This window comes from Camellia sinensis, chromosome 2, assembly GCF_055761805.1.
Source record: "Camellia sinensis isolate YWXY chromosome 2, ASM5576180v1, whole genome shotgun sequence".
In the NCBI taxonomy this organism is placed as follows: domain Eukaryota; kingdom Viridiplantae; phylum Streptophyta; class Magnoliopsida; order Ericales; family Theaceae; genus Camellia; species Camellia sinensis.
The window spans coordinates 87762053-87775040 of record NC_138962.1 but is presented as its reverse complement, the minus strand read 5'-3'; the positions used below and the strand labels follow the sequence as shown (position 1 = coordinate 87775040).

The 12988-nt window shown below is 47.4% G+C and overlaps 1 protein-coding gene across 1 annotated transcript; it reads left to right on the top strand.

The window, feature by feature from the left end:
• The first annotated feature begins 8838 nt into the window (after window positions 1–8838).
• On the top strand, window positions 8839–10394 carry LOC145819618 (uncharacterized). The gene is made up of 3 exons (XM_082913558.1): window positions 8839–9394; window positions 9481–9579; window positions 9923–10394. The coding sequence occupies exons 1-3, from the start codon at window positions 8867–8869 to the stop codon at window positions 10217–10219; spliced, it is 924 nt and encodes a 307-aa protein (XP_082769684.1). The 5' UTR covers window positions 8839–8866; the 3' UTR covers window positions 10220–10394.
• The last annotated feature ends 2594 nt before the right edge of the window (window positions 10395–12988 follow it).

Here is a 12988-nt window from a genome sequence, read left to right as displayed (position 1 = left end):
CTCCAGCTTGTTGTGGTTGCTGCTGTTGCTGAAGTCTGGCAATCAGCTCTGCCTGTTGAGTTACCACTTCTGCCTGACGTGCAGTAACCTCGGCCTGACGGGCAACATCTCGCTGCATGGCTTGCATGGTCTCTTAGAGCTGACACATCATTGTAACAGCGCCCGCGTGGGGGCCTCGATGCTACTACAGTTCGGACTCTCGATTTTTGTTGTCGCGGTTCTAAGTCTGAACCAAAGAGTCCAAATCTGGCAAATCGTTTTGAGAAACAGATTTTTGAAAAAGTAGTGCCAAACATGAACTGCTTTGCCAGATACAGAGTCGCCACCTAAATATTTTAAAATGGGGGAATTTAGGAAACCCTGACTCGGTGCCGAAGGCCACATGTCCGTCATCACCGGAGTTGTCTCGGCTCGGGAGCTTGGGTACGATCGGGGAAGGTCAGCTATGAGCACCCCCTTTCGCCCGGTCCGAAGACCGGCCTCTACTAACCGTGATATCCGTTTTTGGAAACGTTATGTGTTCTTATTCCATTTATTAGCCTAGAATTACTATGCTATGCGCACAGCAAACAAGTATAGACTAGATTGCCTAATTTGGAAAGAAACATTGCATATCCGTTCGGTTTGAAAATGCTTTGGAATTTGCTACTCGCAAGTAGGCTAAAATACGGATTTCAACGAGTTTTTCCAACTCAAACAATCCAACCTTCACCCACAGGCATTCAAAACAGTTTAACACATAAGCATCTAGCCACATGTTAAGCATGTTGTTATGGCAACATTCACACTCATGCGATATGCTAAAGCGGAAATACTTACATAGTACTCCGTGCCAAAACAAAGAACTTGTTAGCAAACATGCATGATCCAAGTCCATGTGAAGTGCCTAATGCATCGCATACAAAATGTTGCTAGAATAGGCTCGGCTATCCTAAACATGTCATGTGAAAATGCACAATTATCACGTATTCAGTTTGGGAATTGAAGCAGTGATGCAATTAGCGTGATGTACCGAGCCTAATGCATGCAATACAAATGCATGGATGCACACATGCATAGCATAAGGTATGCTAAATTAGACGTGCCCTAATACTAACCATCAAAGCAGGTAAGTAAAAGGGAAGAAAGAAGTGGGGATTGGAAGACATTCACACACCCACACACACTTATTACAGATTTGCCCTCGCTCGGAGGGACTGAATAAATATTACAAATTAATTAACTACGCAAGCTAATTAATATTACAAATTAACTAATTTAATTAACAAATTAAATTAAATTAATTAAAGTAGGAAAGCGTCTCGGGAAACGCGCCGCCATGCGCAAGCTGCCTCTGTTTTCCTTCCTTTCCTCCTCTGGAGGCTGTCAAAGCCTCAGGAATGCATCCTTGGACAGAGGGGATCATCACCGGCTGAATGAAACTTCCACCGGCAGTGTAGTATGGCCATCGGCACAAAATAGGGTCTGTCGGCAGAGAAAATTGTGCCGGTCGGCACATTACACTGCCGGTCGGCAGAGTATTCCTGCAGAACCTGCAACTCACAGCAACAAAGGGCAAAACAAGGCATGGCAGCATATTTCAAGGCATGTATGCATCAACCATGTCTCTTATCATTGTGATGACTCAAAGGGACATGTGCCTCGGTTCTCGGACCACCAATCACGCATTTCCATGCATGATGGCCCAAAGAACCAAGTATGCAACTTTGGTTTCAAATGCATGCAAACCAATCAAACAAAACTCCCAATCCCTATCACCCAAGTCAAGGGACAAGGAATGCATGCAAGATGCAATGCAACCTAGGCATACAAGCTATGGATGCAACATGGCATGGCAAGGCCATTATGCAAGCATACAAGCATGCATATGGCAATGCAAATAAATGGCAAGATGGACTTATACATGAATTAGGCAGCTCTAATAAGGCCTAAAACAGTGGCCATTGTGCTAAAAGGTGAGGGCTAAATGGCATGCACACACACATGCACATAAGGACCAACACTTAAGCATAAATCAAACAACATTCAAGCACACTTGAAAGAGGGAAACATGGACAATTAGCATGCGACATGAGCCCTAAAATCATGTTATAAAATGATGTCAAATCAAGTTATAAATCAAGCCAAAACATGCACCAAAAGGCCTAAGTGTTCAAAGCAAATCAATGAGGCATTGAACTACACTTAACAAGACCAAACAAGGCATGCATTAAACAACTAAAAACAGATTTTTAGCATGTTAAAACAAGGCCAAAGGACTCCTTAGATGGCATCTAAATGGCCCAAATACAAAGGCATACACCATGGCCAAAACATGGAGCATTGCAACACATGCTTCCAAAGCATTAAAGAGGCATGCAAGGCAATCAAACAAGCATGGAAATGGGACTGAAATAGCATGCAAGATGATTCCAAATCATCAAAACAATGCAAAGATGGCATGCTACACATGCACATACTCAAGGCCAACAAGCCCAAATACAAAGGAGCTATATAATGCATGCAAAGATCAACCCAAACGACTATGGACAGAGCTAAAACATGGCAAAATAAGCACATAAACTTCACAAATGCAAGCCTAAAACATGCTCCAACAAAGGCTAACAACCTAGAACATGTTAAGGCACAAATAAGGCATTACATGGCAACTATGCTAAACATGCATAAGGTTCCAAAACCAACTTGAAATCATGTTATATCATGGATATATAAGCATGAAAAACAAACCAAACATGCTCAACACACACTCAAGCATAGGCTTCCTTAAGAGGCCAAAATATGCCCTTTTCAAGGACAACAAGGAGAGGGGGTGGCCCTCTCCTTCTTGGGACTTCAAAGCATCATCTTCACCACTGAAATCCCTCAAGATTTCAGTGGTGAAGAGACCTCAACACCAAAATCCCGGAGCTAGCACAAAATGGCTCAAAATGAGGCCTTTTGAGGCCTAAGGGTGGTCAACAACCCTCAAACAACAAAACACTCTTAATAAACAACAAAGAGGGCTTAAAAATAGAACTTTTTTATGTTATACAATAATCACAAAAACAGCTCTAAGACTAGTAGAAAATCAATGCAAAAAAGGGGAAAAAAAGGACTAGTTTCTCACCCTTGATGCCTTCTTCAACAAAGATGCTCCAATGGCCTCCTTGAGCTTGAATCCAAGACAAAAACTTCAAAACACACTCTTTAGAACCTCAGCTCCTAGAGGAAGGTGAAACACTAGGTGTTTGTGTGCAATAGTGAGACACAAAACACCTAGTGTGCAAAATGAGAGGGAAAGAGAGATAGGTGAGTGTATCTAACCCTAACCCTAGAAAAACCAGAGCTCTCCTCTGTCTTCTCTCTCTCAAAAATGTCTAAAGCCTCTCCTTTTCTTGCCTTAGAGAGAGTTCCTCTCTATATGCCTCTTGTAAAGCTTACAAGACAAGCTTTGCAAGAGGGAGATCCCTCCATACACGTGTATGGAGGGGAGCAAAAGTTATACAGCTGTCCAAAAATATCTGCAAAAGCAGATGAACAGCAATCGGCCGGCAAAAAATGCCATCTTGGCCAAACAAAGTGCCGACCGGCAACAAATAGTGCCGACCGGCAAACTATTTTGCCGGTGGCAGCAAAAACCAGCCGGTGGCATCTAGCCACTGCCGGTGATGGGTGGGGATGGTCTACAAGCCCCACCCTGCCTCTCAAAGGCAAGATGCAAGTGTTTGGTGCAAAACCAAACACTAAACGGTCGAGTTCGGGGATCCTGAGGCAAGGCGCGTGAGCCGAGACCTCCGGGAACTCCAAACGAACACAAACATGGATAATCACCGAGTGTTCAAACGGTGACGTCCAAGTCTTGAGGACGGTCAAAAATGGGGTGTCTACAGTTGCCCCTCTTTGACAGAACTCGGAAGTCATAACAATGACGGGAGTGAATGTCAAAGCCCAGAGACGACCCATTTTTGACAAGGCCGAAGACTTAGACAAACATGCAATACAAATAAGATATGCGCCCGAAGGCAGGGGCAAAATACAAGACAATGCACGGAGCCGAGCATAACTTATGATCATGCAAAGAAAGCTGTAATGAAGCAAACATGCGACAATTTTAAGCTAACATACACCAAACTACACTACAATGCAGAAAGGATGTAAGAGAATTATGGAATTCTCAATACGTCTCACTCGGGAGATACAATACCTGTGCGGCTCGTCTGGTTGCACCAGCTTCAAATGAACCGTACATACAATATCGTGCCTGAAAAGAAAACAAACTTAACAGGTACAATATTGTTAGCAACATGCATGACAATGCAAGAATGGATGCAAAACGAAATGCAATATATACAAAACAATGTATAAACAATGCAAATGCAGATGCAATGTAATTGAAACAATGCAAGCTACATGCAAAGCATTTGAATCGTGATCCAATCACGAGCGGTTCGAAACCACACCTATGTCAAATAGATTGATGGAGGTAACAAGTCTGTCTACCATAGAACGGTCAACTGAACTATGAGTATTGTAGACAGACGCAAGAACAAGCATTGGGTGGAATTGACATAAGTGGGGAAACAACCCGCTGGAGGAAGGACTACGATCCTAATGCCGGATGCAAAAATTACACTACAATGTAATGGAAATGAATATGGCACACAGGCCAAACCAAATCTTGCCTAAGAAAGGCATGTACACACACAAGCCATGTGTAACACAGAAAAGGTGCCGCAACCCTCAACCAACATACCAGCGTGGAATCGGCACGATACACATGCAGAACTGTGTTTTAACATGAAAAGTAAGGGCACATACCGGACCAAGCTCAACCTGGAAAGGCGCAAGCCATAGATGGAAGGCGATGCAATGAATGCATGCAATCTACAATGCAATATCTACAAATATGCAATGGAATGGATATGGATACAATGGATATGGCACGCAAGCCAAACCAAATCTTGCCTAGGAAAGGCATGCATACGTACGAGCCATGTGTAACACAGAAAAGGTGCCGCAACCCTCAACCAACATATCAGCGTGGAATCGGCGCGATACACATGCAGAACTGTGTTTTAACATGAAAAGTAAGGACACATACCAGACCAAGCTCAACCTGGAAAGGCGCAAGCCATAGGCGGAAGGTGATGCAATGAATGCATGCAAACTACAATGCAAATGCATGACAATGCACGATGATGCAATGACTATGACTGCAACTTTCCCTATCTTACCAACAGGGTGATATACTAGGTTGGTTCAGTATCCAGAACTGAGGCGTCGACACGCCGCCTCAACCTATGGGGCTTCCATACAGATTTCAAGCCGAGGGTAAACCCCTGGGTATTTAAACCAGACTTTAGTCTCGGAACTCCCGAACCTTTGCGTTCTAGGCATAAGCCGTTCGAACTCTAGTTTCCACCGTCCCCGTTGATCTTCTAGGAACTCATCGCAAACACAGACGGATGGCTTTACCAGACCATCGAAAGTCGTTCGGGCACGACAAACACCGAAGGAATTGCACCTTCAGAGGATTTAAGGTCTCCTAGACCGGGAACAAATGATGCATGAAATGCATGTTGCATGAGATGCGCGACAACACGCGGCTTAAGATATGTACAAAGCAATAGTGTGCACACCAATGCGATAAAGGTCTTGCACCTTCCAAGGATTTAAGGTCTCCTAGACCGTACGTGTTTAAGGTCTCGCCAGACCATGCGTGTTTAAGGTCTCGCCAGACCACGGGGGTATTTACAAGATGCGTGACAATGCGCTGAAGGTTTCGCACCTCCAAAGGATTTAAGGTCTCCTAGACCGTGCGTGTTTAAGGTCTCGCCAGACCGTGCGTGTTTAAGGTCTCGCCAGACCGGGTATTGCACGACGGTATGATGCGCAAAATAGCGCAATGCGTTAGGCAACGCGAGTGCACAGGACAGTGCGATGGAATGCATGCAAAATGCAATGAGGTGCGCAAAATAGCGCGAAATTTGAAATGCACAAAACAGTGCGATGCGCAGAACAGCGCGAGATTTGAAATGCACAAAACAGTGCAATGCGCAGAACAGCGCGAGGTTTGAAATGCACAAAACAGTGCGATGCTAAGTGCGACAGGCATGCCACACGGAATGTAAATGGGCTTAAATGCGCAACAACGCACGTATTCCGGAATGCATGACAATGCATGGAATGGAAATGCAATGATGCATGAGAAATGTGCACGACGATGCAAAGGGGTGCGTGTTGCAACGCATGTAACACGTGCATAACAATGCAAATGTGTGGCGCACGACAGTGCGATGTAATGCACAGAAGTAGTGTGATGAACTTGTACAACACACATGGGGCAACTTTTGAATTCAAAAGGATAAAAAAGGATACACCTTGTACGAATTCGAGTGCCACGCACTGGAGACACGGCCAGCGGTCAAAACGGAGGTCGGTTGGGCGTCGGAGATGCACTTTCCTGCACTTTCTTGAGCTATGAAGACCACGAACTTCTCAAATGGCCTAAACAAGGCTGTGGGAACCCCACCGGCCGAAAGTGGAGGCCACCGGCTGGCCATCGGCACAAAAACAATTCTATCGGCACAAAAAAAGTGCCGGCCGGCACAAAACATTGCCGACCGGCAAACAGTTGCTGGTGCGGGGCAGTTTTGTCCTTTCACTTTGGGTGTTATAAAATAGGGCTTCATGCCCTATTTCCTCATTCCCTACCGCCGAAAACCTTCACTCTCTCTCTCTAGAGTGTTTCCTTCCCATTTTTCTTCCGTTTCTTCGCGTTCTACGCCCGTTTCGTCGTCGGATTCGCGTTTCTCTTCGCGTTTCGGACGTTTTCCACCGATCACTTTTTCATTTCGGTGCCTCGTTTGGCGTTCTTGCCTTTTCGGGGTTCGTTCCCCTCACTTTCCTCTTCATTTCCGTGCCTCTTCACATTCCGGCCTTCCCGGCCATTTTCGACCCTCTCGGGAGTTGACTTTTCAGTTGACTCTTCATATTCCGGCTCGGTTTTCCTTTTCCGGCCATTTTCACACCACTCTCTACATGGCGGACGACATTCCACGTGGCGGGACTCCCCCGGACCACGAGATGGACCCCGGGGTCGAGCTCTTACCATTGAGCGAGCGCCCGTTCGACCCGGCGACCTACCGGCCGGCGATCCACGTTCTGCCCCCAGACGGCCTGCGTCAGTTCCGAAGCTTTGAGAGGTACGCGGCCCCTGAGCTACTACTACGCGAGCCTACCTCCCACCTTTCATTCGGCACTCCCGAGGTAACTCTTCATCTTCTGCTTTACTTTCTGCAATGTAGGATACAAAACTGCCATAGTTAGCTGTATTCTTTAATTGCTGAAATATGATATGCCGTAGACCGTAGTTGACTGTAAACATACATACAACTGATATCTGCTTGAGACTGACACATGCACACACACTGCACTAGTCCTGAATCACCCAAACACACGGCACACACTGCATTCTACTGCACACACACTGGTACCCAGTATTTGTCTGAATCTGTCAAACTTGCATACATGCCATATCTGTTCTGAAACACTCAAACACGCTGACACAGCACACGTATTTTACTGTAAGCACACCGGCACCCGGTATCTGCCTGAATCTGACAAACTTGCATACATGCCATATCTGTCTTTTCAAAACTGCATTTTGAATGTTGTCCTGCAATCGTTGTTTTTTGTTTGCAGGAGGGTTCCCATACCATTCGCGGGTATGGGAATACTGGTGCGCGGGAGTGGTATGACGAGCTCCCTGATGCGGTCCAGCGCATTGTGGACCGAGCGGGCTTCGGCACCTTCTGCCGAGGGCTCTCTAGGCTCTCCACATGCAGACCTCTCCTTGCCGCTCTGGCGGAGAGATGGTGGGACACCACCGATTCTTTCCACTTTTCTGCTGCGGGGGACATGACGATGACCCCTTATGACTTCTCGATGCTCACAGGCATCCGGGTAGGGGGTGATCCGATCCCTTTCGACATCGACATGGATGAGTGGACCGCCGCTCAGGTCCATCTACTGGGGGAGGCCCCACCACTAGCTCGTCCAGTCTTTGTTCGATACTCCTGGTTCGAGGCACAGTTTCAGGTCCAGCCCGTTTTGGAGGAGGTGCAGATGACCCCGGAGGACGAGGAGAGGTATGCTCGCGGCTTCCTCATGTTCCTGTTCGGGACTACTATCTTCGCCGATCGGGCGAACACCGTGCCTCTCTGCCTTCTCAGCGCACTGGTGGACGTCCGAGACATCTTGCACTACGACTGGGGCGGCGCTGCTCTGGCCACCCTGTACGGCTATATGAGCTCGGCTTCTCGCGGCAGCGGCCAGCTGCTTGGAGGTTACTGGCGGGCTTGGGAGGTACATTTCTTCTCCACTTTTCATTTCTGTCTCGTACTTTCTGTACTCTGTACACTGCACACACTGTAGTCTGCTTTACACTTACTGTATACTGTACACACGGCACACACATACACAATACACTGCTCACACTGTACACTGTACACAATACACGGCTCAACACACAGCTCTGCCATTTCTGCTTCATTCTGTATATCCTGCCTTATCTGATGGTCATACTGACATCTGTTTTGCAGCTGTGGGTTTACGCCTACTTCCCTAGGCTTGCACCTGTGCCAGTTGCGGAGCCTCCTCCGGCTGTTCCCTTCTCGGGTCGTTTTGACGGGAGATGCACCCGGCGACCACGGGAGACGTTCGGCTTCTTCCGCCGATATTTCGACACCATCACCCCCACAGAGGTATGCTTTACCTTCAGTTCATTTAGCTTCGCTTTCCCACTGCATATTTCAATAACAGTAGATAACAAACTGTCTGCCACTTTCAGATCACTTGGCGGCCATGGGCTTCTTTGCCAGCGGAGATGCGGGGTCGGTTCCCTGGTGCTGAGGAGACCTCGCGTTTCCGGATTCTGCTTGAGGGCCCGGTCTGTCGGGCTTGGTACCTGGGGGAGCGTTTTCTACGCCAGACCCGCGGGTTACCTGAGCAGATAGTCCCGGCTCACCCTCCTGCAGAGATGAGGGAGACCGAGGGGCTGACCCCTGAGCAGCTGGATGATTACTCCATCGGCTGGGAGGAGGCCGGCTTCCGAGGCATCGGCGACTATCAGGAGTACGTGCGGACGTACCTGATGCGACCTTTGAGCGGCCGTCGAGCAGAGGGGGCCAGGCCTGTAGCATCGGCGGCTGGGGCCGGAGCAGGAGCAGGGGCTGGATCTTCGAGAAGGGCCCGGGTCCGTGGCAGGGGCGGAGTGCGGGGAGGACGAGGAGCGGGCTGGCCTGCCCCTCCTGCTGTGCTGACTTTCCAGGGGCAGGGTGGGGCGACCTATCAGATCCCCTTCGCCCCTCCACCGGCTGGGCATGAGTTCACTGACATCCCCGACCTTCCGCCGGTATGTATCACTGCACTTCGTACAGTTATTTCATTTCAGTTTACTTGATATTCCACAGAATACTAATGCATCTGATACCTTTGCAGGCTTCTTCTGAGTACACCCGTCAGTCGTTGGCGATGAATGCCTCGATGATGGGGATGCTCCAGCGGACATTTGACCTTCTAGCCGTCTACAGCATACCGGTATGTCCTTCTGACACTGGCCTCAAACCATTCATACACTGCTTCACATAATCTGATGCATGGCACAACACCTGATACACTGATCTCGCAGCATCTGATACACTGCATACACTGCATTCTGCACTGTACTCTGTACTGATAAACTGCTCACGGCATTCATACACTGTATTCACACACTGCATTCTGCACTGGTAAACTGCTCACGGCATTCATGCACTGTATTCAACATTGCATTCTGCACTGGTAAACTGCTCACGGCATTCATACACTGTATTCAACATTGCATTCTGCACTGATAAACTGTCTACAGTATACTGATGCATTTCACTTTTGTGCTTTTCAGCCTCCATTCCAGATTCCCATGGCAGGAGGTGCTCCAGCGAGACCTGTTGTTCCTGCTCGGGGGAGAGATGAGAGGGGCAGGATATTTCCCCACACTAGGGGAGGGCATTCTCAGGTCGGGAGCAGCTCGCGAGCTCCAGCCCCGGACGATGATGACGACGAGGAGTCAGAGGTGGAGGCAGAGGCGGGGTCCGAGTCATCGGAGGAGGAGACCGGAGACGGCTCTAGCTCGGGCCCTGACGACGACGCTGTTGATGCTCCTGGACCTTCGTCCAGGAAGAGGACCAGGACGGACTGACAGCCCTTGGAGTCGCTGGACATAGATGCAGATTTTTGCTATCTTTTCTTTCTTTCTTTGTACTTTTCTTTTTGTTGGTAGATAGATTACCTTGTACTGCCGCAGGCAGGTTTTGTTTCCAAAGCTTGTACATTTGAAAAGATAGTGAAATGAAACAGCCTTTTTATCTGAAAAAGTGTTTACATTTACACATTTCATGCATTGCATCGCATCTCATCATGTTACACCTCAATGTAAATGGAACTGATTGGTTGTCTGAAAATTGAACACTCGCACTGTAATAATCAGATAACTTAAACAGCCAACAGCAAAATAACCCAAGCAACCCACTGCCTGATTCTTGACACACAGCCCTTACTCTGTTGGGGATTGATCCGCATACAGCCCAAAACACAGCATTCGGTTCATTCTACACACAGAAAACTCTGAACAAACGGCCCAATCTGACAAGACGGAGCTCAAAGACGGAACCGGTTGGAGTCGAAACACGCTCGAATGTAGAGAATGGCACAGCATTCTGAGCATAAATGATTTTTGAAATCAAATGAGGGTTTTTCAAACCGGGATATCGAGCCTACCACTGAACACAGCGGGGAGGACTTAAACAAAGAGGTACATGACCTAAACACAACGAGACACGCTCGGGAGAGACTCAAAACAAAAGACGAGACCGTCAAATGAAAGAGACACGACACACAGACGCGTAAACGAAGATGGGAGACCTCGGACCACGAGGAGCCAGTTCAATCTGGGTATTGTTTCCCACCCTTTCTCATTTGTGATTCTCACATCACTCGGCTCTCAAGCTCGGATTTTCTCTCAAAACCCTTTTCCTCTCTTTTCTCTCAACTCACACCTCTCTATTCTTCATTCTCTCATTTTTCATCCCTCCCCGGGGTGATTTGATGGATAAATGGAAAGGTGCGGGTTCATGCTCAACACCGTTAGCTCACGGCTATTTCTTCCGGCGGGCAGAGTGCTCTTCTGGCAAGTACGTCGATGACGGGGGAGAGACAGAACGCCTGGCTCAACTGTGCCCCTAGTTCATCATTTTAACCATTCTTTCGTTTTTGCTTTCTACTAAAACGATTTTGATCAAAACGAGAGTGGGATTAACGTACTTGTTCGATTTTTGGTTTGAAAAGCATGCAAGTCAGGCAGCAAGCACTGAAAATTTTCCTTTTTGGGTCCAAGACAATGGTCCGGTTTTGGAGAATGAGATAGTTTTCGAGAAAATAGTCAACCTCAGTAAAAATTTTCAAAAACTATTTTTCAAACAGCTGATGCTCAACAAGCATGAAACTTACCCTTCGAGATGCGCAACCTCGGATCGGAGGCAATGGAAAATTGCCCCTGGTTTGAAGGAGGGTGGGAGGCAACGGAAAGTTGCCCCTAGTTTGAATGGCGTCTCACGACGGCTTGTGGCAACGGAAAGTTGCCCCTTGTTTGGGTGGTGCCGCAGCAATCCGCAGACAGTCTTCATTGGCGATGGTCGAACTCTCGGACACAGCGATGACGAAGACGGTTACAACACATATATGGACACAATCACCTTGAAGGGTGTTGGCCACTGGACTTTGGAACGAAATTGAAACCATTGCATGGACTGAGACGCTTATGAAAGCGTTGGGGGCTGGACTTCATGATGAAGTTGCCTACGTATCCCAAACATGGGAATCAAGCCTTACGTAGTTCCGGTTAAGGTCCACTCGGGTATTTTAACCTTCACTTTGTTTGGCTCTTACTTTTGCCAAGGCGCCCAATGCGGGTTTTCGACCTTGCGAGCTTCTTTTTCATTTTTTTCAATTCTTTTCATTTCTTTTCTTTTTCTTGATTTTCTTTTTTGTTCTTTTCTTTGCATTTTTTTTGTATTTTGTATTTTTCTCTTGCTCTAACTTTTGCCTGGGTCGCCCTTCCGGGTTTTCGGCCCAGCGAGCCTCTCAAAGGGTAAAAGTGTAGCAAGTCCATGCCAAATGGTTTTTTGAAATTGAAGCCTCTCTGTGTCTAGGAGAACGGCTGTTGCACTGATTTGCGGAGAATCCATCAGGGTTACTCTACGAGCTTCTTCCGGCGAGATCTACTCCTTCTGATTCGGCCTTGATGCTTCTTGATCGAAGGCTACCTCAAAACTGGCCACACGGGCCTTTCATGGCGTTTGTCCGTTGAACTTTCTGAACATTCTGAACGGGTTCAGACTCGGAAAACAAATAGGTTGAATCTTGAGGCTGAGAGCGATCCTAGGCTGCGCAATCTCAAGAGCGATTCCACACAGGTCTTCGCAGGGCCGCGTAAAATATTTGTTTTTGAAAGTTTTTAAGAAAGCGACGAATCGCTCGCGCCGAAGATAGTGTGGAACCAATCTGGATCAGGCCAGGGTCCTTCTCAGTACTCACGCCGACAAGCATGGCTTTATTCATAAAAAGGCTTAGCACGCCTCTCTTTCTCTCAAAATGATCAAAATTTTGCAAAACCCGAGGAATTCCTTCCTCTTCGTTTTCATCGCCGCAGTGTTCAAAAGTTTTTTTTTTGAAAAACTTAGGTTAATGCTATGAGTTTGGCGCGCAGGAGAGCAGGCGAGATGTACTGTCAGCCCAATCAAATTCTCTGGCACTTATGCTGAAAGCAAGCATGAAGGTTGAGATAGCAACAGTTGTTTCAATCGGCTTTGTTGGTGCAACTGGCCCCTCGGTAGAGACAGACTCAAAACAAAAACAGATAATTACAAAACAAAACGGTGTTCGAGGCAACAACCCCAGAATCACCTGGTAT

Excerpts from the sequence above, each read along its gene's own strand:
- LOC145819618 (XM_082913558.1), top strand. The coding sequence starts at position 8,867 with ATGCGGGGTCGGTTCCCTGGTGCTGAGGAGACCTCGCGTTTCCGGATT. Across the intron at positions 9,395-9,480 it reads ACATCCCCGACCTTCCGCCG|GCTTCTTCTGAGTACACCCG; the intron begins GTATGTATCACT and ends ATACCTTTGCAG. Across the intron at positions 9,580-9,922 it reads TAGCCGTCTACAGCATACCG|CCTCCATTCCAGATTCCCAT; the intron begins GTATGTCCTTCT and ends TGTGCTTTTCAG.